At 40.0% G+C, this 26,542-nt stretch overlaps 1 protein-coding gene across 3 annotated transcripts in view; it reads left to right on the top strand.

Annotated features, from left to right (window-relative positions):
* The window catches only part of LOC126176780 (uncharacterized), a 102,082-nt gene that overhangs the window by 22,773 nt on the left and 52,767 nt on the right, over positions 1-26,542 (top strand). For 2 of the 3 annotated variants that reach the window (XM_049923948.1, XM_049923950.1), the window contains one exon: positions 17,753-17,997. In XM_049923948.1, coding sequence (XP_049779905.1) covers positions 17,753-17,997 — 245 coding nt within the window. Of the gene's footprint in view, positions 1-12,951; positions 13,069-17,752; positions 17,998-26,542 lie in introns of those variants that run through there. The other variant, XM_049923951.1, reaches the window with a different exon arrangement.

Below are 26,542 nucleotides of genomic sequence, written 5' to 3'. Positions count from 1 at the left end.
GTGGTAACAAATGCGGAATTTTTCCATATTCAGAGCAAAAAGGTTCAATGTGTATCAAACAGATAGGCTTCTGACACATTTTGCAACAAAATTTTGTCAGTCTTTTTTTTTCTGTGCAGGTGTTACACCTTTCCCTCTTGATCCCAGTCCCTTGTTCTTCGTTTCTGCTTGTGTCTTCTGCTTCTTCTTCACTCGTTGGCCTATATTGTTGTAGCCACAGTTGAAGGTCTCTGTGAATTCCTGAGGTGCCCAAGCATCTACGAACCAAGTGAGGTAGAACTAACGCATGTGAGACTTGCTTCAGGAATCTTCTTCGGATAAAATTCTCGTTGTTGCCATAGTAAATTACTTGTGAATTGATTCCACTCATATTGATCATTGGAAAAAATATGACCATGGGCCAACGGCACACATTTCTTGCTACATTGTATGAAGCGGTCAACTTATCTGTAGTGACGACTCCACCCTTTGTGCTATTGTAATATGTTACAATGGATGGCTTCTGTTTATCTCCAGTGTCATCATCTACTGAATTATCTTCATGCAAACTTGATGCCAAGATAACACACTTCCCCTTTTTATGAACGTAGGAAACTAGAGTACAGCCTTTCTTGAAGCCAAAAAGTGAACTATGGACAGCCCTGCCTTTACTGGTAGCAAACTCCAGAGGAATCTCACGCTTGTTTTTCTTCATCGTCCCAACAAAAGAAAGATTTTTTTTCTTCTTAGCTCTTCTATCAAACCAATACTAGTAAACCATTTGTCTGCTGTCACATTTCGACCCGACTGATAAATTGGTTCACATAGTCGCAGAACAACATCTGAAGGTTTATTGCTAACATGGTACAATCCTTCTGGCTGCAGCCCAGCGTATATTTCCAGATTATAGAGATAAAATACTTTGGAATCCACAAGAGCATATATTGTAATTCCATATTTGTTTGGTTTGCTAGGTATGTATTGGCGAAAACTGCACCTTCCACGGAATCCTTCAAGTTTCTCATCTACTGTAATGTTTTCTCCGAGGGTGTAGGATTTCTGGCAATTCTGTACAAACAGAGAAAATATTTCCCGAATCGCTGTTATCTTGTCTAATTTTCTCCTTTCATCGCGAGTCAGACGATTGTCAAATCTAAGGCGCCGCATGATGGATCTGAAACGTTTAATGTTCATAACGAGTCGAAATTTTTCAATTCCATCCCAATCACCTCCCCACAGATCTTCTAAGCTTTGTCTGTTACTTTTGTTAACACCAGCCAAAAACAGAAAACCAATGAAAACTTTTAATTCAATAATATCTATAGGTTTTACCTCTCTCTCTCACTGAAAAGAAGCTTTGATGCTCTCAATATACTGATTGGTATAAAGAACTATAATAGACAAAATGTCGTCATCTATGAGGCAATTCCAACATTCCAAAGGCGTTCTCAATGCTTTCGCCGCACCTATAGGACCAGGTAACTTTCGAATAATATTCTGGGCCCTGAAACGTACTCTCTGCGATGGTGGAACTTTATTCCATTTTGTCTCTTTGTCCCTTCCAGTATAATAATGCTGGCTTTCTTCAAGTACTTCCTCGTCGTTTTCACTGCCGTTTTCCTCTTGTTTCTGAATCTTCCTGCCGAACTTCAACTGCGTTATCACAATCTGTGTCTACTTCATCTTCAAAATCCTCTTGAACTTCATCATTATCCTCTTCGAACAACGTTTTTTGTGTTTCTGCAACATGATTTCGGTCAAGGAGGTTGTACGTCTTACTGTAGCCTGCCATGATCAAGTGTCTCACACCTAAAATGATAAAATTCCTATAAAATAACGCAGTCAGGCTCAGTGTATCAATTTGATACCTGATACTCAAACATTCTTAACTGACGATTAAACAGTCTGATAAGAAAATAAGTGCATTACACATTGTATATTAACATTGTACTACTTACTAAGTTATGTTGATAACCAAAGAACTGAATTGTTGAAATGCAACACGAAAGGGCGCAGTGTATGAAACTGATCAATCAGCACATATATCGACAACAGAGCAGTCGTATCGACACTGAAGCACACAACAGTGACAAGCGTTCGGAAAAGGCTAGCTACTAGCGAGTAGGCGTCAGTGCTGCCACTCGTTGACAAATAATTTACAGTAAACTTCGAGGTGTATCAGTTTGAACAGCCGCACCCGACGGAAGGTTAATTGAGGCAACAAATTATTAAGACGATTATGGACACTTTACTAAAATGTGTTTTCTGACATTGTTACCAAATTTTCGATGTGCACGAAACTTTCTCTTTATTTAATTTATGTGAACTCACTATACGAACAAATTCTTATGAATTCATCACATTTTCATCTACACCAAACTGGAACTCTGTCAGAGCTTACTAACATGAATTAATTATGGTTGCGAGGTATTGAATAGAATTGTGGAGAAGAGGAATTTGTTGCACAGCTTGACTAGAAGAAAGGATCGGTTGGTAGGACATGATCTGAGGCATCAAGGGATCAACAATTTAGTACTGTAGGGCAGCATGGAGACCAAGAGATGAATACACTAAACAGATTCAGAAGGATGTAGGTTGCATTAGGTACTGAGAGAAGCAGCAGCTTGTACAGGATAGAGTAGCGTGGAGAGCTTCATCAAACCAGTCTCTGGACTGAAGACCACAACAACAGCAGCATGAAAAGATCGGATTCAGAATACAGCTTTCTCCTCCAGTTACTTGTTCAACAGAGCCTTGTCTGAGCAATGGCATCATACAGGGTACAAGGGGTTGTGTCATCTGTACAGAGTCATCACAGGCAGCTAGTCAAGTTGCAAAATCCCAATACACCACTTACTAGCCAGTGAGGATATTCACACACAGGTCAAAACCAGACAGAGCTACTACTAAATCTACAGTCAAATGTTACATTAGCAGTTGTAAATCAGAGCTACAGTTACAGAATAAACATTTGCTGGTACATAAATGAAAATAATGAATTCTTGAAAATGTATTTGGATAGATGAAAACCCAAGGTGCCGGGTGAATTTTCTATAACTCTCCTTATTTCCTAAACCTCACCAGTCCTTTTACTTCTATTTTCCTGACTTTTCCTTCCCCTTCGACGCTTCCGCCAGGAGAAGAAAACACTGGCTCCGAAAGCTTTGCATATTTCCTTAACTTTTATATTTCTCCTGCCATCACTCAGTAAATTGAGTTTTGATTTATCCACTTACATTAACAATAAACATGTGGAGATTTAGTAAAATATGAGTCTTCATGTATCAAGTCTCAAAGGTTACTTGAATTGTTTAGGAACAGAATCGTAATCCTTGTAAATACTTTTTTAAAAGAGAAAGAAATGACAATGTTATAAATCAAAAAATTTACTCACCAAATGGTGGCAGGAGAACACAAACATGAAAGGAGGTTATACTTATGCAAGTTATTGGAGCCTGTGGCTCCTCCTCCTGGCTGAAGGGTTCAAGGGGAAGGAAGAGGACTGGGGCGGATTAGACAAAGGGGTAGATTTCACTAGTGTCACTAGGAACTGTGGGTCAGGGCAGACTTACCAGATGGGATAAGGAAAGACTGTTGGGGACTCCACCGGACAAGTTGAAAACCTGAGACCTTAAAGGTGGAAGACAGGGTAATATGCTAAACAGAGATTACTGCTAAAACATCATGCATAGACTAATAAGTGTGAAAAGCTAAGTGCATTGTATGTAATAGAAGTTGGAGGGGGATGATGAAAAATAGACAGGTCATAAAATGAAAGAGGTAGAAAGCTAAAATGGAGTTAAGAAACGAGAAGTTACTGTGAAGAAATGGTTATACAGAAGAAATTATCGTAAATTGAGGTCAGGTGGATGGTGAGAACCAAGGACATACGTTAGTGCTAATTACCACCTGCAGAGTCCTGAGAAACTATTGCTGGGGGAAGATTCCAGATGTCACGGTAATGAAACAGGCACCGAGGTTGCCGGTAAACGTCCTCTAGCTATGCCCATTCGTCCTAACTTCACCCCTCTTCCTTCCTTTTCGACCCTTCTGCCGTAAGGAGGAGCTACTGGCTCTAAATGCTTGCATAAGTATAACCTTTTCTTTATGTTTGTGTTCTCCTGCCACCGCTTGCTTAGTGCTTTCTTTCGTATTCAGTCCAATTACATTATATTGTCAAAAATAATTTTCATTGTTATACTGTTATAAACTGTAACACCAATGACAGCTATGCATCCTCACTGGAAGCAGCGGCAGTGGTGAAAGACTGAAACTTTTTAGGATCGGATGTCCTTGCAAAACAATTGAAGCGTGTATTTAATTTATTGTTGTTTGTTGTAATCTTCAGCCCAGAGACTGGTTTGATGCAGCTGTCCATGGTACCCTATCCTGTGCAAGCTTCTTCATTTCCAAGTACCCACTGCAACGTACATCCTTCTGAATCTGCTTAGTGTATTCATCTCTTGGTCTCCCTCTTCGATTTTTACCCTCCATGCTGCCCTCCAGTACTAAATTGGTGATCCCTTGATGCCTTAGATCATGTCCTACCATCCGATCCTTTCTTCTAGTCAAGCTATGCCACGAATTCCTCTTCTCCCCAATTCTATTCAATACCTCCTCATTAGTTATGTGATCTATCTATCTATCTATCTAATCTACAGCAGTCTTCTGTAGCACCACATTTCGAAAGCTTCAATTCTCTTCTTGTCTAAACAGTTTATCATCCATGTTTCACTTCCATACATGGCTACACTCCATACAAATACTTTTAGAAAAGACTTCCTGACATTTAAATTTATGCTCAATGTTAACAAATTTCTCTTCTTCAGAAACACTTTTCTTGCCATTGCCAGTCTACATTTTATATCATCTCTACTTCAACCATCGTAAGTATTTTGCTCCCCAAATAACAAAACTCATCTACTACTTTAAGTGTCTTATTTCCTAATCTAATTCCCTCAGCACCACCCGACTTTATTCGACTACATTCCATTATCCTCGTTTTGCTTTTGTTGTTGTTCATCTTATATCCTCCTTTCAAGACACTATCCATTCTGTTCAACTGCTATTCCAGGTCCTTTGCTGCCTCTGAAAGAATTACAATGTCATCGGCGAACTTCCTCAAAGTTTTTATTTCTTTTCCATGGATTTTAATTCCTACTCCAAATTTTGCTTTTGTTTCCTTTAGTGCTTGCTCATTATACAGATTGAATAACATTGGGGAATAGGCTACAACCCTGCCTCACTCCCTTCTCAACCACTGCTTCCCTTCGTGCCCTTCAACTCTTATAACTGCAGTCTGGTTTCTGTACAAATTGTAAATAGCCTTTCATTCCCTGTATTCGCCACCTGGCATCTTCAGAATTTTAAAGAGAGTGCTCCAGTCAACATTGTCAAAAGCTTTCTATGACTCTACAAATGCTAGAAAAGTGGGTTTCCCTTTCCCTAATCTATCTTCTAAGATAATTCACAGGGTCAGTATTGCCTATGTGTTCCAACATTTCTACGGAATCCAAACTGATCTTCCCCATGGTCGGCTTCTACCAGTTTTTCCATTTGTCTGTAAAGAATTCTTGTTAGTATTTAGCAGCCATGACTTATTAAACTGATAGTTCAGTAATTTTCACACCTGTCAACACCTGCTTTCTGTCGGATTGGAATTATTATATTCTTCTTGAAGTGTGAGGGTATTTCGCCTGTCTCAGACATCTTGCTCACCAGATGGTAGAGTTTTGTCGGGCCTGGCTCTACCAAGCCTATTGGCAGTTCTGATAGAATGTTGTCTACTCCCAGGGCCTTGTTTCGGCTCAGGTCATTTAGTGCCCTGTCAAACTCTTACATGCAGTATCGTATCTCCCATTTCATCTTCACCTAAGTCCTCTGCCATTTCCAGTTCATCACCCTTGTATAGGCCCTTGATATACTCCTTCCACCTTTCTGATTTCCCTTCATTGCTTAGAACTGGTTTTCCATCTGTGCTCTTGATGTTCATACAAGGGTTTCTCTTTTGTCCAAAGGTGTTTTTAATTTTCCCGTAGGCAGTGCCTATCTTACCCTCTAATAGTATATATCTCATCCTCTTTACATTTGTCCCTACCCATCCCTGCTTAGCCATTTGGCACTTCCTGTTGATCTCATTTTTGAGATGCTTGTATTCCGTTTTGCCTGCTTCATTTACTGCATTTTTATATTTTCTCCTTTCATCAATTAAATTCAGTATCTCTTCTGTTACCGAAGGATTTCTACTAGCCCTTGCCTTTTTACCTACTTGATCATCTGCTGTCTTGACTTTTTCATCTCTCAAAGCTACGCATCCTTCTTCTACTGTCTTTCTTTCCCCCATTCTTGTCAATCGTTCCCTAATGCTCTCCCTGAAACTCTCTACAACCTCTGGCTATGTCATTTTATCCAGGTTCCATCTCCTTAAATTCCCACCTTTTTGCAGTTTCTTCAGTTTTAGTCTACAGTTCGTAACCAATAAATTGGGTCAGAGTCCACATCTGCCCCAGGAAACGTCTTACAATTTAAAACTTGGCTCATAAATCTCTGTCTTACCATTATATAATCTATCTGAAACTTTTCATTGTCTCCAGGCCTCCTCTACATATAGCATAATCCGTATCACTTCAGGCGGTGAGGGGTTCCTTCGTAGTCTTCGATGTTATTGAATTTAGCATAGGTTAAAATTCAGGAGTAGGTAAGAAACATGTATTTTTTTTTTCTCCAAAAAAATTCCTGCCCTGAGATACAGGCCTCCAAAGATAAAACTGCAAACACCATTATGAAGACACGGATTTCAGAAAAAACTAATTCACTGATCTGGCCTTGTAACACTAACCAAAACGGCCTTGCTGTGCTGGTACTGCAAATGGCTGAAAGCAAGGGGAAACTACAGCCGTAATTTTTCCCAAGGGCTTGCAGCTTAACTGTATGGTGAAATGATGGTGGTGTCCTTTTGGGTAAAATATTCCGGAGGTAAAATAGTCCCCCATCTGGATCTCCGAACAGGGACTACTCAGGAGGACGTCGTTATCAGGAGAAAGAAAACTGGCGTTCTACAGATGGGAGCATGGAAAGTCAGATCCCTTAATCGGGCAGGTAGGTTAGAAAATTTAAAAAGGGAAATCGATAGTTTAAAGTTAGATATAGTGGGAATTAGTGAAGTTCAGTGGCAGGAGGAACAAGACTTCTGGTCAGGTGAATAAAGGGTTATAAATACAAAATAAAATAGGGGTAATGCAGGGGTAGGTTTAATAATGAATAGGAAAATAGGAATGTGGGTAAGCTACTACAAACAGCATAATAAACACATTATTGTGGCTAAGATGGAGACGAAGCCCACGCCTACCACAGTAGTACAAGTTTATATGCCAACTTGCTCCGCAGATGACAACGAGATTGATGAAATGTATGATTAGATAAAAGAAATTCAGATAGTGAAGGGAGAGGAAAATTTAATTGTCATGGCCTCATGGGTGACTGGAACTCGATAGTAGGGAAAGGAAGAGAAGGAAACATAGTAGGTGAATATGGAATGGGGGTTAAGGAATGAAAGAGGAAGCTGCCTGGTAGGATTTTTCACAGAGAATAACTTAATCATAGCTAACACTTGGTTCAAGAATCATAAAAGAAGGTTGTATACATAGAAGAAGCCTGGAGGTACTGGAAGGTCTCAGATAGATTATATAATGGTAAGACAGAGATTCAGGAATCAGGTTTTAAATTGTAAGACATTTCCCGGGGCAGATGTGGACTCTGACCACAATCTATTGGTTATGAACTGTAGATTACAAATGAATAAACTGCAGAAAGGTGGTAATTTGAGGAGATTGGACCTGGATAAACTGAAAGCACCAGAGGTTGTAGAGAGTTTCAGGAAGAGCATTAGGGAACGATTGACAAGACGGGGAAAAAATACAGTAGAAGAAGAATGGTAAAAAGGTAAAAAGACGAGGGCTAATAGAAAACCTTGGGTAACGGAAGATATATTTAATTTAATTGATGAAAGGAGAAAATACAAAAATGCCGTAAATGAAGCAGGCAAAAAGGAATACGAACGTCTCAAAAATGAGATCGACAGAAGTGCAAAATGGCTAAGCAGATATGGCTAGAGGATAAATGTAAGGATGTAGAGGTACATATCGCTAGGGGTAAGATAGATACTGCCTACATGAAAATTAAAGAGACCTTTGGAGAAAACAGAAGCATTTGCATGAATATCAAGAGCTCAGATGGAAACCCAGTTCTAAGCAAAGAAGGGATGGCAGAAAGATGGAAGGAGTATATAGAAGCTATACAATGGCGATGTTCTTGAGGACAATATTATAGAAATGGAAGATAATGTAGATGAAGATGAAATAGGAGATATGATACAGCCTTGGGAGAGCCAGGCCTAACAAACCTGTACCATCTAGTGAGCAAGACATATGAGACAGGCGAGATACCTCCAGACTTCAAGAAGAATATAATAATTCCAATCCCAAAGAAAGCAGGTGTTGACAGATGTGAAAATTACCGAACTATCAGTTTAATAAGCCACGGCTGCAAAATACTAATACTACAGACAAATGAAAAAACTGGTAGAAGCCGACCTTGGGGAAGATCAGTTTGGATTCCGTAGAAATGTTGGAATACACGTGGCAATACTGACTCTACGACTTATCTTAGAAAATAGATTAAGGAAAGGCAAAACTTTTTCTAGCATTTGTAGACTTAGAGAAAGCTTTTGACAATGTTGACTAGAATACTCTCTTTCAAAGTCTGAAGGTGGCAAGGGTAAAATACAGGGAGGGAAAGGCTATTTACAAGTTGTTCAGATACCAGATGGCAGATAGGAGTCGAGGGGCATGAAAGGGAAGCGGAGAAGAAATAAAAACTTTGAGGAGGTTCGCCGATGACATTGTAATTCTGTCAGAGGCAGTAAAAGACCTGGAAGAGCAGTTGAACTGAATGGATAGTGTCTTGAAAGGAGGATATAAGATGAACAACAACAAAAGCAAAATGAGGATAATGGAATGAAGTCGAATTAAGTTAAGCGATGCTGAAGGAATTAGATTAGGAAATGAGACACTTAAAGTAGTAAAGGAATTTTGCTATTTGGGGAGCAAAAGAGCAAAATAACTGATGATGGTTGAAGTAGAGAGGATATAAAATGTAGACTGGCAATGGAGGGAAAGCGTTTCTGAAAAAGAGAAATTTGTTAACATCGAGTATAGATTTAAGTATCAGGAAATCGTTTCTGAAAGTATTTGTATGGAGTGTAGCGATGTATGGAAGTGAAACATGGACGATAAATGGTTTGGACAAGAAGAGAATAGAAGCTTTCGAAATGTTGTGCTACAGAAGGATGCTGAAGATTAGATGGGGAGATCACATAACTAATGAGGAGGTATTGAATAGAATTGGAGAGAAGATAAATTTGTCGCACAACTTGACTACAAGAAGGGATCAGTTGGTAGGGCATATTCTGAGACATCAAGGGATCACCAATTTAGTACTGGAGGGCAGCATGGAGGGTAAAAATCGTAGAGGGAGACCGAGAGATGAATACAGAATTCAGAATGACGTAGGTTGCAGTAAGTACTGGGAGATGAAGAAGCTTGCACAGGATAGAGTAGCATGGAGAGCTGCATCAACCCAGTCTCTGGACTGAAGACCACAACAACAACAACAACATCTCTGTAACAGTTTTAGATACTTTGTTAGAATTTTTTATTTATTTGAAAGATAATTGCAATGATTACAATGGTATCCTTCCTATGGACATATCTGTCAAAGTTCATTTACTGTCGCCTTTTGAGTTTTTTTATAATTTACGGAAAAAAATTATTTTTTTGAAAGATGTCATTGCAGAAAGTTAGTTTTTTTCTGTTGATTAGTACCATGTAGTGCTATATCCTCTGTAAAGAAGAGCTTCCACTTTTAAGTTGGATAGGTTTTATTTTAAAAATATCATTTTTTTAAAGTTTCAAGGGTAATGTATGTCTTCACTGAAGTTGTTTCTTACTAATTTCTTTGTTAGAATATTTATTTTCTTTGTTGCAGTTATTTCTGTTCACTTTCATTGTTGCAGATATTTCTTACAATTTGTCTCTTGTCACTCTCTTTGTTGTGGTCGTTCATTGCAAGTTTCTGTATTATAGTTGTTCAGTGCTAATTTGTTTACTGAAGAGGCTTCTAAGGAATCTGAGACCGTCCAGTGAGTTCTGTGTTTTCGTGAGGAATTTGTCAGTTGAGACAGTTGCAGTGTGTCTTATGGGAAGGACTGTTTGAAATGTGTTCTGACTGGGGCCACAGGAGTGTGAAGTGTGCTATTTGCATATCCATGAAAGAGTGATATATAAGACAAAGGGGAGAAAAAGGACTGACTTTGTTCAGGTTGAGAATAAGTGTTCTCATTTGAAGACTCTATTTCAAAGTGTAGATGTTTCCAGTGATGACTTTTTGTGTTCTTAATGTTTTGACAGAACAATGACAATGATAGTATCTGAACGAAGTGAAGCCTCTTGTGGTGCAGATGGTGTAGATTTTGCATCAATAGAGGAATAATTAAATACCCTGAATCAGCTAACTACAGAGGTAGGTATTAGTCTTGTTAAGAAACCTTGATCAGTAAAGTCAAGTCATAAGCTCTGTGCATCAAGAAAGTGCAGAGAAATTGCGAAAGCTATGGATGAATACACTACAGCAAAACTCGACACTCTTCAAAGTAGAAATTGCATCTTCAGAAGAAAATGAACCAAAGCACTCTTGCACCTCTTGCCGGGAATTTTTCATGAATATTGATTAAGCTGTTAAACTTTTTGCAGCCTACAGTGAAAAGGTGCAAGTTTTAACTATTATTCCAGAGACATTTTCAAAGAAAACAATTTTGAATCACGTTCCATCAGTATCAAAGTACATTGTAGACAAATCAAGAAATAAATACTAACAAAGAGATAGAGGGGCTGGCCAGTACTTACCTCAGCTCAGTACAGCCGATAGATACACACAAAATAAAACCGAAAATTTTCGGTTTTATTTTGTGTGTATCTATCGGCTGTACTGAGCTGAGGTAAGTACTGGCCAGCCCCTCTATCTCTTTGTTAGTATTTGTTTCACATCTCTATATGAGATTTTCCATTAATCATACAAATCAAGAAATGTGAGTTCTGTAAAAGGAGTCTTCGGAAGACCAAATCCCAATTATGGTCATCCTGTAGAAGCATCTCAAGTTCAAATAGTGCAGTCATTTTATCCAGAAGATAAATGGGACTGTTTTCACAAGAGTGTCAATAAAAAAGACACTATATCTGTAACAGTTGAAGGTCTAAAAGTTGTGAAAGTGAAGAGGTACATGACTCGCAATATTAAAGAAACTTTTGTGATTTATAAGAGCAACTACACAATTTCACGTATTGGAAGATCAAAATTTTATGCACTACGACCCAAGTGGGTTGTTCCACACCCACCTAGAGATGTCTCTTTATTTGCATACTGTGCAAATCTTGAACTTTGTGTGGTAACTTTGAAGAACTTACTGGAGTACGTGACATATGACATTATGGTTGGGTGTGTGAAGCCATTAGTAGTCTGTGACATAAAGTGAGAAATTTGTTTGTTTCAAGAATGTGGTGACTGCCCTGGAAAGGGAGGATTGTGTGAAACTCCGGGATAATCATTTCGATGAAGACACAGTGGAATTATTCCGCCATGCACTCACAACCACGTATTACCAGTGAGGGGTCAAGTTTTACCAACAGGTGGATGGAATCGCTATGGGATCCCCATTGGCACCATGAATTACCAATCTGTGCATGGAATACTTCAAGGATATTGCCTTGGAAACAGCACGCCTTAAATCCAAGGCCTTTTATTGGTACTTGGACGATACTTTTGCGGTCTGCCCACATGGCGAGGACACTTAATGGAATTTCTCAGCCATCTGAACAGCATACACGAGAAAATCAAGTTCGCAATGGAATTGGAAGAAAATGGGTGCCTACCCTTCCTCAATATCTTGATAAAGAAGAAAATGGACGGCACACTGGGACACTCGGTCTACCAAAGAAAAAAAAAAACACGTACAGACCTGTACCTCGACGCTAACAGCTACCATCACCCAGCACAACGGAAATCTATACTCACTACTCTTGTCCGCAGAGCTCATGACATATGCGACAAGGACGGTTTATCTACTGAGATTCAGCACCTGAAGAAAACCTTCCAGAAGAATGGATACACCAAAACGCAGATTAGATGCACTCTCAAGATGGGCAAGAAGAAGAAGAAGGAGAAGGACCTTAAGGAAGAACAGCAGAACAAAGGTCTGGTGTTCCTCCCGTGTGCAGGGCCGCCCATGGCCGAGATTGCTAGGATACTGGAGAAGTACAAGATAAAAACTACCTTCCATCCTCCATCAAAAATCAGAAATATGATGGGCTCAATGAAGGACAATTTGGGTCTAAGAACACTATGTGTTGACAGTATTTCCTGTGAATGTGGGGAAACAGTATATCGGATAGACACAGCATTGCATAACACAACGCATCTCTGAACATCTGAAAAGCGTCCGCCTCGGACAAAAAGAAAAATCCGTGTAGCGGAGCACAGCCTCAGTGAAGAACACACATTTCAATTTGAAGAAACCAAGAGACTGTGTCAAGTGAAAGGTTTCTGGGACATTAAAGAGGCGGTGGAGATACGGGTCAGTGATAACCTGGTCAATCGGGATAGTGGCTTCCAACTCAGCAGTGTGTGGAACACAGCATTATCAAGAATCAGACGAGAGCGCACCAATGGAGGCAGGTCGGTGGCGGAGGATGGAATAAACAGGCTGCACCGGGACCAGACGCCAGGACCCAACATCCCCCCCCCCCCCCCCCCCCCCCCCCTCCCCTGTCCCCACCACCACCGTGCGCCGCTGCGCCAGTTCTGCTCGTGCCGGACTGGCCCGACCGGCGGCGAGGATGCAGAGAAGCCTGTGGTCCAGCAGCTATAAAGATCTGGACTTTGCCTGAAGATAGCAAGTAAGAAACTTGCTGAAATGTTGCTGGTGAACAACACACTGACTCCGTTGTCAATCCGAGAAGATTCTGTCATCGAGATTTGGTGAGAAAGTCTGCATTCTCATATAAAATTATGTTGAATAGTTCCAGATTTTGATTTTTATCAGCCTGTTATGTGCTAATGTGTTAGTGAAACAGGTTTTATGTACGGCAGAAATTTCAGTTGCTTATAAAACCTGTTCAACCTAAATGTGGAAGCTCTCTTTTTCAGGGAACGTAGAACTATATGGTACAAACGAGCAGAAAAAAATCAAAATTTTATGTATTGGCATTTTTGGAAAGAAATTTTTTTCCCGTACATTATAAAGTAAGTTCAGAGTGCTATAGTAACAGAACAAAAAAATACGTATTCCTTATATAGTCCTTCATATTAACACAAGCTAAATCCAATAACATCCGAGACTATGAAGGTAAGATTTTTTCCTAGCCTGCCTGAATTGATATGGACCATGCTGTATACAACCTTCTTTCATGATTCTTAAACCAAGTGTTAGCTATGATTAAATTATGCTCTGTGCAAAATTCTACCAGGTGGCATCTTCTTTCATTCCTTACCCCCAATCCATATTCACCTGCTACTTTTCCTTCTCTTCTTTCTCCTACTATCGAATTCCAATACCCCATGACTATTAAATTTTCGTCTCCCCTCACCATCTGAATGATTTCTTTTATCTTGTCATACATTTCTTCAACTTCTTTGTCATGTGTGGAGCTAGTTGGCATATAAAATTGCAGTACTGTGGTAGGCATGGGCTTCGTGTCTATCTTGGCTACAACAATGCGTTCACTATCCTGTTCATAGTAGCTTACTCATGCTCCTATTTTTTTTAATCATTATTAAACCTATTCCTGCATTACCCCTATTTGATTTTGTATTTATAACCTGGTATTCACCTGACCAGAAGTCGTGTTCCTCCTGCCAACGAAGTTCACTTATTCCCATTGTATCTAATATATTCATTTCCCTTCTTAAATTTTCTTACCTGCCTGATTAAGTGATCTGACTTTCCATGCTCCGATCTGTAGAACGCCAGTTTTCTTTTTCCTGATAATGATGCCCTTCTGAGTAGTCCCCGCCCTGAGATCTGAATGGGGGATTATTTGACCGCCAGAATATTTTACCCAAGAGGCGCCATCATCATTTAGCTATACAGTAAAGCTGCATGCCCTCAGGAAAAATTACTGTTGTAGTTCTCTTGTTTTCAGCAGTTTACAGTACTAGCACAGCAAGGCCGTTTTGGTTTATGTTACAAGGCCAGATCAGTCAATCATCCAGACTGTTGCCTCTGCAGCTACTGAAAAGGTTGCTGCCCCTCTTCAGGAACCACACGTTTGTCTGGCCTCTCAACAGATACCCCTCCGTTGTGGTTGCACCTACGATACGGCTATCTGTATCACTGAGGCACACAAGCCTCCCCACCAACGGCAAGGTCCATGGTTCATGGGGGGGAGGGGGGTTAATTTATTATGAATAACATATTTGTCTACTCTGACTTAGTGACTTTAGCTTTAGAATACTCCCATATCAGAATTTTATGTACTTATGGTAAAACTGTATTTAAGTACTCTCTGGCGGTTTGATTGTAACTTAATGGCAAAAAAGTACTAGTAATAGTGTTAAAATTAAGGAAATTTCTCAGTTATTTCTTTGTATGGACATTCTCTTATGTATTGTTGAGCCTGATTCCGAAGCAACAGAGCATCATTGAAAGAGTAAATGATTTTTATGTTAAGGGAGAATTGGGCTAAAACCAAGCTAGTGTGTAAAGTTTGCATCTAGAATTTGTCTAATGAACAGTGTAAAATAATGCCAAATAAATGTGCAAAAGTAGGAAGTCGATGTGGAATGCACCAACAAAGATGTAGCCCATGCTGTCCAGTCTCTTATAAAGTAATTGTGTGCCATAATCCAAGTGTTGTTTAAATTGAAACCACTGTCCTTGTTTAATAGTTTTTCTGACATTTTTATGTTGGTAGACTACTTAATTATCCTGTCCCAGAAACTTGGCTTTTGCACAGTGATACTCGTCTCCTCATATTTAATTTTATGAGTGTATTGTAGACAGTGCTCGGTGACAGCAGATTTACTTGGTTTCCTTAGTTGGGCATGCCTTTGGTGTTCCTTGCATCTCTCCTTGATTGTACTGATTGTCTGCCCCATGTAAGACATGCCATATTTGCATGGGATGCGATACACACCCACTTTCGAAGATGTAGATTGTCTTCAACATTACAAAGAATACTTTTTATCTTAGTTTAAGGGAGCAAAATACAACAGATTCCATGTCTGAGGAGACTACCTATCTTTCCAGATGTTGGGCCAGCGTAAGGTAGATAAGTGGTTTTTGGCTTCTCTTCCTTTGACTCGGCCTCAACTTCTTTCTCAGGCGTTCTTGACTTTGACTGCATCACCCTTTCAATTTGATGATCTGAGTACCCTTTTCTTTAGAATGCTGTTCTTGAATGTGAAAATGTTGGAGCTCTATGGAAAAGAGTCTTGAGCATCAAATTTCTTTGTGACAGATGGCAATGGGTCGAGATGTGGAGATACAGGTCAGTGTGCATGGGTTTTCTGTATACACTGTGACTCAGTATCCAGACAGATCAGTAGGTTCCTACAGAAACTGGGAATTCAGTGTATTTAGCTCCCTTCAACTAAGTATCCATTGTAATATTAAGGATGATCTAGGTCTCCGAAAGCCGGGTGTGTACTGCATTTCGTGCGAATGTGGCTTATATGGGGCACACTATCAGAACAGCCAAGGAGAGATGCAAACAATGTCAGTAACATACCTTATTGAAACAACCAAACAAATTATCTGTTGCTGAGCACTGCCTAGAATATAACCATGAAATGAAATATGATGAGACCAGTATCATTGTGCAAACGTCAATTTTCTGGGACAGCGTAATTGAGGAGTCTTATCAAGATAGCGATATCAGGAAACCTAATAAACAGGGATGGCGGTTTCAATTTAAGTAACACTTGAGGTCGAGAATGCAATTTGTTAAAATCTTGCTGCTCATCACATCCACAAAATTTGGAAGACATAGAGGGAATTTGTGTTCGTGGAATATCAGTATGGGCTCTGAAAACAAAGGTGCACTATAGAGCATAGTGAACATAGGGACTCAAACTTGGCTGTAAATAGCACATGAGACCAACAATAGTCCACAGTCTGGTTGGAGTCCAGGAGAAAGTACACAGAGCAAAACTCGCATCTGAAGGAGATGGCAGGGGTGGCTGTTGAAATATTGTGCATAAAATGGAAACAACAACTCGGCAGAAAACACGGAAGTACAAGGTTAATGCTTATAATATAAACTTTGTTTTATTGAATGTAGATGCTACTGCAGTAAAATGGTAGCAAAAGTCTGATATGATGTGTTGTTGTAAAGTAATATAACCTTTACTTTGTGTAACTTCATTTTAATCTGAATGTTCATATTAATACAAAACTTGAGACCTAATGTTTATATGCTTTTGAAAAAAATATTTTATAGCCCGAGTGAAATATATTTGTGACCTGGCAGTGGCTGGGGCAATGTTGCCAGGCAATATATAATATTCCGTGTTCTCCAAAGATTTCTAATAATGCAAACATGGTGAAAATAGAAAGAATGTTGTGCTTGCGGATTGTTCTCACCACGGCCTGTCGGCAGTGGGGGTAACAGCAACAGCAGTAGCTATAGTGATTGTGATGCATATCTATCAGTAGTGTAACGATTTGTTGAAAGAGAAGTATCAATTTCACATACTAAATATCTCGAAATAACAAATAGCCTATCTAGAACTGTAGCAAGAGTGTAATGAAATAACGTGTAGCTCAATGTCAGTTTCAAATACATACCAATTCCCTCATATTTTCATTACATCTTACTGTGTGTCGAACAATTGTATGCCACTATGATAAAGCTTCTCAGTTGTTTGAGTTTTCCAACATATGTTTTATAGTATTCTTTCTTCGTAGCCCTCAATTTTATCCCATACAAGGTCTATGCAGTTAAAATGGTGTGACACAGTTGCAGTCTCAGAAACATGTGACCAAATTTTGTGCCACTTCATGTGTTACACATAGAGGCAACTGTCGGCTATTCAGAGCTAGGAGGCCCAATCATTTGCCCTTCCTATAGTTGTTTGGTATGGGAGGGCTTTTTAGTTTTAACCAGTCAATAATTTCCATTTTCTAGAGGCAGCTGTAGATGTCTTTCAGGGATGGTCAGATTTTATGAGTCATTATTCCTCACAGTTATGGAAGGGGAAAAGGGAGATTTGGATTTACGGTGATGGAAGGCATGGATGCTCTGATGATTTTCATTTCAAAACTCCTCCTTTTTTTGCTTAGCACTCCTGTGGACAGGTGTATTATCCTGAAGGCATATAATACTGACAAAATAAATTTATTGAGCATTTTCATACAATGTTCAGAATTTACTGTAACTGGACTTTGATTGTGGTCATGTTAACCATTTCAGGTAACACAGTGCAAAATTTCATTACTAAAGGGAAACTGCTTTGAAAACTAAAGTAATAGATTTTTGTAACAGCTGTTTTATGTTAATTTTAGTTTAAATATCGTGTGTGTGTGTGTGTGTGTGTGTGTGTGTGTGTGTGTGTGTGTGGGCGCGCACGTGTGTGTGTGTGTGTGTGTGTGTGTGTGTGTGTGCACACGCGCGCGCACTTTATAGTGGAAATAGGCACTGTGATTTATGATTCTTGGTTTCAGATGTGTCAACTGTGCGGTATCTGCGACTACACTGCACCGTCTGTGATACCCATTTAGGATGTAAACCAGGTTCTGTGCTCATGAGGCATCTTCGCTTGGGAACGCTCTTGTGTAAGGACTGCTTTACATTTTATGGTGCAGGTGAATTTCCAGTTGCAGAAGATGGAAGTGAATCATTCTGTTGCTGGTGTGGCCAAGGTGGAAGTGTAATTTGTTGTAGCAGTTGCTCAGCTGTCTTTTGCAAGGTTTGTTGTATGATCTAATTCAGTGTACATTGTGCTTGTGTGGGACCTGTGTCTGTGGGGTCAATTTATTGACTTGTTTAACTCAAGCTATTCATTTGTAATCATTATTTATATGTTGCTCGCTTAATGTCAAACTGAAAGGAGTAAAAGGACTGGAAACTGTTAGCAATGCCCTCAGATTCATATTGTATACTTACCAGTATCTACCTTTGGGTATTTTATTATATTTTTTGTGTACTTTATTATAGACTTCGATATAGATTTTTAAATTGTTAGGAATTGTTAGACTTGTTCATTATGAGTGCGTAACAAATACAGACAGTAAGTTTGTTAATCACTTGTTTGGTTTAAACCACAACTTTGATAGTATACAGTAAGCTCTAATTCTACTTCCCAGTTAATATAAAATTTTGAATCATTCACAAGCATCTAAAAGAGAAAGACATCAATCATTGAATCTTATAAAACATTCTTTGTGATTTCTTGCCATATAGGTCGGCCATATGGCCGAGCGGGTCTAGGCGCTTAAGTCCGGAACCGCGCTGCTGCTATGGTCACAGGTTCAAATCCTGCCTCGGGCATGGATGTGTGTGATGTCCTTAGGTTAGTTAGGTTTAAGTAGTTTTAAGTCTAGGGGACTGATGACCTTGGATGTCAAGTCCCATAATGCTTAGAGCCATTTGAACATTCTTGCCATATAGAGGATGCTTAGTCCATTTATGAAGTATGAAAACAACATAACTTTGTAGGAATCAATAATGAATGCAGTACAGTGCCAACAGACCAGTGATACCATTAACATAGTGGAGATATGAGCCTCAAGAAGCTACCGACAGATGACATTGTTCACAACATGAAAACAAAAGGAAAGCAAAATACTAATGAGATCTTCACATTAATAGGGATTTTTGGTTGGGAATGTTGTTATTAGTACCTTGAAACACATTAATAGCTTGAAAATACCAGACCACAGTGGAAAAATGGAGATTTATGGTGGAATGTGATTGTAACTATTGAATACTCATTGTATTTATGTATTTAAAAAATGTCATGAGTTTGGTTTGCCAACACTCAACCAATGTATCACGTAGCAGCCCAACTTAGACCTCAGGCTACACAAGAAACCAATCTGTCACCACAAAAAAAAAAAAAAAAGGGGGTAGAGAACAGAACAGCACTGTCGATACCTTCAGTAAACAATACACCCGCCATCCGTGCTAGAGTATGTACGTATAGTATGCAACATGGTCTAAGCTGCACCTGCAATAAATGACATTAAAACATTGCATGTGATTTTGAAGTTTTCTTATTGTAATGAATATTCCTGGAGGTTTTGAGGTGTCTGACCTAAAAAGTTCAGGGTGTCTCGCATAAAACCAGTACTCCTAACGTCTCGCTTACCCACCTCTAGTCAAATTGCTTGTGAAGTGGCCTGGATGCCTATATGGTGAGTAGCAATCTGTCCTTTTCATAATATTGTCATTATTCCATCCTGGGTTTTTCATAGTTTAAACAGATAACTACACATTTTTGAACATTACTGTTATCTATCCTTTTTTGGTTGTTCATTGTTACTTGAATCTCGGGCGTGAGGCGTACCGGTTTTATGTTGGACACGCTGTATAATAACAAAGGCTTGTTTTGTTCACCAGAGCGATTTCCTGTGTTACTTTCCGTCACAGATGAACTGAATAATTAATATGGTAAAATATAATGTCTCCAATACAGTGTTATTACTGACATTATCTAATTTCTGGGATAAGTATTAGGAGATTTCAACTGGTGTTATTTTGTCTTACTGGAATTTTATTATATGGTCAGTGTTTGTATGAATAGATGACTCACACGTTCTTGAAACCAAACTATGACAGCTATGTATTCCATTATTTAAGCAGTGAGTTTATCAACTCATCTCACTTTGTTTAAACAGTGTAAGTAGAATGACAAACTGATAGTGAACATTTGTGAAGGCTATAAAAGCACTCTTCTTGTAGCTAATGAGATCTGAAAGGTTTTAAAAATTTCATAAATTATAATTTCTCATCTTGTTTTGACTCATTACAAACTCTTGCTTAGGCATCGTAATTGACATGTGCCTGCTTCCCTCTCTGATGGGTTGAATATTGATGGCACATTAAATTCAGTTGCTGGTTAAATATGTTTAAGTCTGATTATTCATACATGTTTTCGGAGTTGAATGATTCAGCAATTTCTTTCTAAATTATGCTACAAAATGTGACTTATGCTAACAGTCATACAGGTATGCACTAATTTATGATGTCATGTCTCATGAACCTTGCATCATAAAATGACATAATTGTGCACTAAAATTCAGTGCCATATGTACATACTGTCTGTGAAAATGTACAGTTGGTAGTAAAGGAGTAATACATTTAACATCAAGCGTCATGAAGTACCTTTACTTCATGAACAGGGGAAAAGTAGTAAGTCCTTGTACATATTGCACTACTAATAACAGAGTAATTCAGCCACAGTACATTTCAGTCTGAAACATCAGACCATTGTCTTTATATAAAAAATATATTTAATTTTCCAACTACAGGGTATATGTTGAATTTGGTTCTCACTGTACATTTAGCGACACATTATTATGTTTGTATTACAAAGTAGTTACATTTTTCATCAAAGGATTTAGAGCCACAGACTACTCATAAAAGACTTTCTGTTAACTATAATTAGATGAATACATGTATTTTTATTTTCATGTTACTGATTTATATTACAAGGATGTTGACCACTTTCACATTAAATGCGTTACCATAGAATATGATTAAACCATTTACCCTCACAATATTTGTATTACTAAATGATTAATGGAAAATCTCAAATACTAATAAAGAGATAGAGGGGCTGGCCAATACCTGTCTCAGCTCAGTACAGCCGATAGATACACAAAACAGAACAGAAAATTTACATTCCTGGCTTTCGGAACTTTGTTCCTTCATCAGGGAGGAGAGAGGGGAAAAAAGGGAAGAAGGGAAAGTGGATTCAGTTACTCACAACCCAGGTTATGAAGCAATAGGGAAAGGTAAACAGGGAGGGTAATAAGGATGGAGGGATGGTCGTCAGAGGGAAGCCAAATATATTCTACTGTAAGTACTGTGCCAGCTTCAAACCAAAGAGGATGCATACAGAAGTAAAGAGGTATATAGTAAAAAGATAAACACAACTATGTAGGATGAAAAGATGCGTGAATGGCTAAAGAGGAGAGGTAAAAAGGAGAAGACTGAAGAGTAAATGGGAGTGAGGTTGGTTAACGTAGGTTCAGTCCAGGGGGATGGCGGGATGAAAGGATGTGTTGGAGTGCAGGTTCCCATCTCCGCAGTTCCAAGGGACTGGTGTTGTGTGGGAGAAGCCAAATGGCACATACGGTGTAGCAGGTTCGTAGGTCCCTAGACTTATGCTGGAGGGCATGCTCTGCTACTGGGTATTGGGCATCTCCTAGGCGGACAGTTCGTCTGTGCCCGTTCATGCGCTCAGCCAGTTTAGTTGTCATCATACCGATGTAAAAGGCTGTGCAGTGCAGGCATGTCAGCTGATAAGTGACTTGTTGTTTCACATGTGGCCCTGCCTTGAATTGTGTATGTTTTACCAGTAGCAGGGCTGGAGTAGGTGGTTGTGGGGGGACGCATGGGGCAGGTTTTGCAGCGGGGTCGGTTACAGGGGTAGGAACCGCTGGGTAGAGAGGGTGGTCTGGGAACATGGTAGGGTTTGACAAGGATGTTACGGAGGTTAGGGGGGTGACAGTAGGCAACTCTGGGTTATGTGGGGAGAATGTTGTCAAGGGATGATCTCATTTCAGGGCTTGACTTGAGAAAGTCATATCCCTGTCAGAGTAATTTATTGATGTATTCGAGGCCAGGATAATATTGGGTGACAAGGGGGATGCTTCTGTGTGGTCTGGGGGTAGGAACATTGTTGTTGGACGTGGAGGAATGTATTGCTCGGGATATCTGTTTGTGGACAAGGTCTGCAGGATACTTGCGGGAGAGGAAAGCACTGGTCAGGTTATTGGTGTAATTGTAGAGGGATTCATCACTGGAGCAGATACGTTTGTCACAAATATCTAGGCTTTAGGGAAGGGAGTGTTTGATGTGGAATGGATGGCAGCTATCAAAGTGAAGGTACTGTTGTTTGTTTGTTTGTGGGTTTGATGTGGACAAAGGTGTGGATGTGAGCTTCAACAAGATGAAGGTCAAAATACAGGAAGGTGGCTTGGGTTTTGGAGAAGGACCAGGTGAAATTCAGATTCGAAAAGGAGTTGAGGTTATTGAGGAAATTAAGGAGGATATCTTCACCATGAGTCCAGACCACAAAGATGTCATCTATAAACCTATACCAGGCCACGGGAAGCAGCTGTTGGGTCTTCAGGAAAGCCTCCTCCATGCGGCCCATGAAGAGGTTGGCATAGGAGGGAGCCATCCTGGTTTCCATGGCCATTCCCCTGACTTGTTTGTAGGTCTGGCCTTCAAAAGTTAAGTAATTATGGGTGAGGATAAAGTTGGTAAGTGTGATATGGGAGTCTGCAGGTGATAGGTTGCAGATGTTGGTCTACTAGAGCTGAGATATGTTCTGTAACATCCTTGTCAAACTCTACAATATTCCCAGACCACCTTCTCTACCCAGCGGTTCCTATCCCTGTGACCGACCCCGCTGCAAAACCTGCCCCATGTATCCCCCCACAACCACCTACTCCAGCCCCGCTACTGCTTAAACATACACAATTCAAGGCAGGGCCACATGTGAAATAACACATGTCATTTATCAGCTGACATGCCTGCACTACACAGCCTTTTCCATCGGTATGACGACAACTAAACTGGCTGAGCGCAGGAATGGGCACAGGCGAACTGTCCGCCTAGGAGATGTCCAATGCCCAGTAGCAGAGCATGCCATTCAGCATAATTCTAGGGACCTAGGAACCTGCTACACCATACGTGTCATTTGGCTTCTCCCACACAACACCAGTCCCTCGGAACTGCGGAGATGGGAACTTCTACTCCAACGCATCCTTTCATCCCGCCATCCCCCTGGATTGAACCTACGTTAACCAACCTCACTCCCATTTACTCTTCAGTCTTCTCCTTTTTCCCCTCTCCTCTTTAGCCATTCACGCATCTTTTCTTCCTACATAGTTGTGTTTATCTTTATACTATATACCTCTTTATTTCTGTATGCATCCTCTTTGGTTTGAAGCTGGCACAGTACTGGGTGATCAAAAAGTCAGTATAAATTTGAAAACTTAATAAACCACAGAATAATATAGATAGAGAAGTAAAAATTGACATACATGCTTGGAATGACATGGGGTTTTATTAGAACCAAAAAAAACCATATTGCTAGACGCATGAAAGATCTCTTGCGTGCCTTGTTTGGTGATGATCGTGTGCTCGGCCGCCACTTTCGTCATGCTTGGGTCCCCAGACCTCAGTCCGTGCGATTATTGGCTTTGGGGTTACCTGAAGTCGCAAGTGTATCGTGATCGACCGACACCTCTAGGGATGCTGAAAGACAATATCTGATGCCAACGTGTCACCATAACTCCGGACATGCTTTACATTGCTGTTCACAACATTATTCCTCGACTACAGCTGCTTTACAGTGCTGTTCAGAACATTATTCCTCGACTACAGTTATTGTTGAGGAATGATGGTGGACATATTGAGCATTTCCTGTAAAGATCATCATCTTTGCTCAGTCTTACTTTGTTATGCTAATTATTGCTATTCTGATAAGATGAAGCGCCATCTGTCGGACATTGTTTGAACTTTTGTATTTGTTTGTTTCTAATAAAACCCCATGTCATTCCAAGCATGTGTGTCAATTTGTGCCTCTCTATCTACATTATTCCGTGATTTATTCAGTTTTCAAATTTGTACTGACTTTTTGATCACCCGGTACTTAAAGTAGAATATCTTTGGCTTCCCTCTGATGACCATGCGTCCATCCTTACTACCCTCCCTGTTTACCGTTCCCTGTTGCTTCATAACCTGGGTTGTGAGTAACTGATTCCACTTTCCCTTCTTCCCTTTTTTCCCCTCTCTCCTCCCTGATGAAGGCACAAAGTTCCGAAAGCCAGGAATGTAAATTTTCTGTTCTGTTTTGTTATCTATCGGCTATACTGAGCTGAGGTAAGTACTGGCCAGCCCCTCTATCTCTTTATTAATATTTGTATTACGATAGTTTATGAAGTGGTATGATGAGTATAACATACAGTTAAGAAAATGGTGGTGTTTCTGACAAGCACTCTGGAAATACTTGTATATGTATTCAATTTATTAGTTGGCTATTGAAGGACCACAATAAGATTACAATTATTATGACAGTTATTGTCATTTTTTCCTGTTTAAGCCAAATGTTTTAAATTTCATTGTGTCCAGTGCATTGTTCACCCATGCATTTGGCATCAGTTGTCCGTTTACTATCTCATAAAGTCCCAAATGTCTGTTCTGAAAATTTTTCCGTTTTGTGCCTTCTGGTGAAATACGCAATTATTCTAGATATATTTTTGATGCCGATATACCGAGGAAACTTGTTTTAAGTCAAAGATGTTGAAGATGTGTTTTGTCCATGTGGAGTCATTCATTCTTCATATGTCGACATAAATCCGAAGACTACATTTGTGTTTTGAGTCTGTGACTTCTTTTCTCTTAAAAAAAAAAAAAAATTGTGTAAGATCTTTCTCTCTGTTTTTCTTTTTAATTTCTTTACCAAACATCAGTCAGAAGTGGATAAAACACTCAAATCCATAGCAACAGGCCTTATGACAGGAGTAATTGACATTCACATACACAAGACTGGAAACTTCACTAACTTTTGACCGATTCTCTCTCTCTCTCTCTCTCTCTCTCTCTCTCTCTCTCTCTCTCTCTGTGTGTGTGTGTGTGTGTGTGTGTGTGTGTGTGTGTGTGTGTGTGTGTGTGTGTGTGTCATGTCACACACACACACACACACACACACACACACGGGCACATGCAAGCGTGTCCCCCCCCCCCCCCCACACACACACACACACCTCTGTATGGTAACAGAGTGCCAGCAGAATACACTGTGCTGTGCAGTTTTACTGATAGACTGTGTTGACGGAGTGTGTGTAGGGAGAAAGAGGGGACCATGAGGGAGGATTGGAAGGGTTGGGGAAGGATGGCCCATGGCTGGCAGAAAGATGCAAGTAAACGTGAGGGAGGCAGAGGCAGCTGGTGCATGGGATATGAATGTAACATGGCTACTAGCCCTGATGAGCTTCTGCAGCTTGGTGTGTGGAGGAGCAGATTGGGAGGAGATGACAGAACAGTGTAGTAGAGATCTCAGGGAAGAGGGTTAGGGTGTGCAGGGTGAGTGATGCTAAAATACCTGGGTAGGGTTGAGTGGATGTGAGGCAGAGATTGAAGACAAGATGATTACAGGAATGAAGGATGTGTTGCAAAGATGGAGAGGGGGGGCTGGGGGGGGGGGGTTGGAGGCAGATGGCATGGGTTGTGAAGCAGCCATTGAAATCGAGCATGTTGTATTCAGCAGTGTGATCTGCCACTAGTTGTTTATACTGCTCTCGGCCATAGTTAAGCTATGGTCATTAATTTGGGTGGGTAGTTCCCTCCCTTATCACAAGGGTTGAAGAGTGGGTGTTGTATAGATTTCAGGGAGGGGTGGGGGTGGGGGGCAGCAGCAGAACTCCACTTTTAGAGAAGTGGGAAGGTTTGCGCGAAGTATGTTCCTTGTTTCCAGGCAAGACAATAAATAGTCAAAGCACTGACAAAGGAAATGATTCAGTTACACAGTCCAGGATGAAATCAGCCGAGAGGTAGAGCACTCCTGGGCAGTAGTTTCTTGAGGGGAGTAGGAGGATTAGGGTTGACTGGGGATATGGTCTGGGAAATTGTAGCACTCCATGGGGATGCCCTGGTGCTACTATGATAAACATACACTTTATTATGATAGGAAAAGCAGACTATACTTGTGATGATATATTATTTTGTAATTGCTATTCCACCTGCTTTGCTTAACGTACACAAAGGAACCAGTGGTTCTTACGGAAAACCAAAGAAAAGTAAAGTGAGCCTCAGATCGATGGAAAAAGCAACTTATAACCAGTAAAAGAAACAGTATTACTTCTTCCAGTAACTAATGAATTCAAGCACTGCACAAGCAGTACGATTTTATCAATCTGACATTTCTTTATGGGCTTACTGATATTTTAGCTTATTTCCTGATAACTTATATATATATATATATATATATATATATATATATATATATATATATATAGTCTTTAAATATGTCTGCTTGTGTCTGTATATGTGTGGATGGATATGTGTGTGTGTGCGAGTGTATACCCGTCTTTTTTTCCCCATAAGGTAAGTCTTTCCGCTCCCGGGACAGGAATGACTCCTTACCCTCTCCCTTAAAAACCACATCCTTTCGTCTTTCCCTCTCCTTCCCTCTTTCCTGATGAGGCAACAGTTTGTTGCGAAAGCTTGAATTTTGTGTGTATGTTTGTGTTCGTTTGTGTGTCTGTCGACCTGCC

This window comes from Schistocerca cancellata, chromosome 3 (genome assembly GCF_023864275.1).
Source record: "Schistocerca cancellata isolate TAMUIC-IGC-003103 chromosome 3, iqSchCanc2.1, whole genome shotgun sequence".
NCBI classification, from domain to species: Eukaryota; Metazoa; Arthropoda; class Insecta; order Orthoptera; family Acrididae; genus Schistocerca; species Schistocerca cancellata.
Note: the sequence above shows the minus strand (reverse complement) of the source record. Positions and strands in the feature narration are given on the sequence as shown.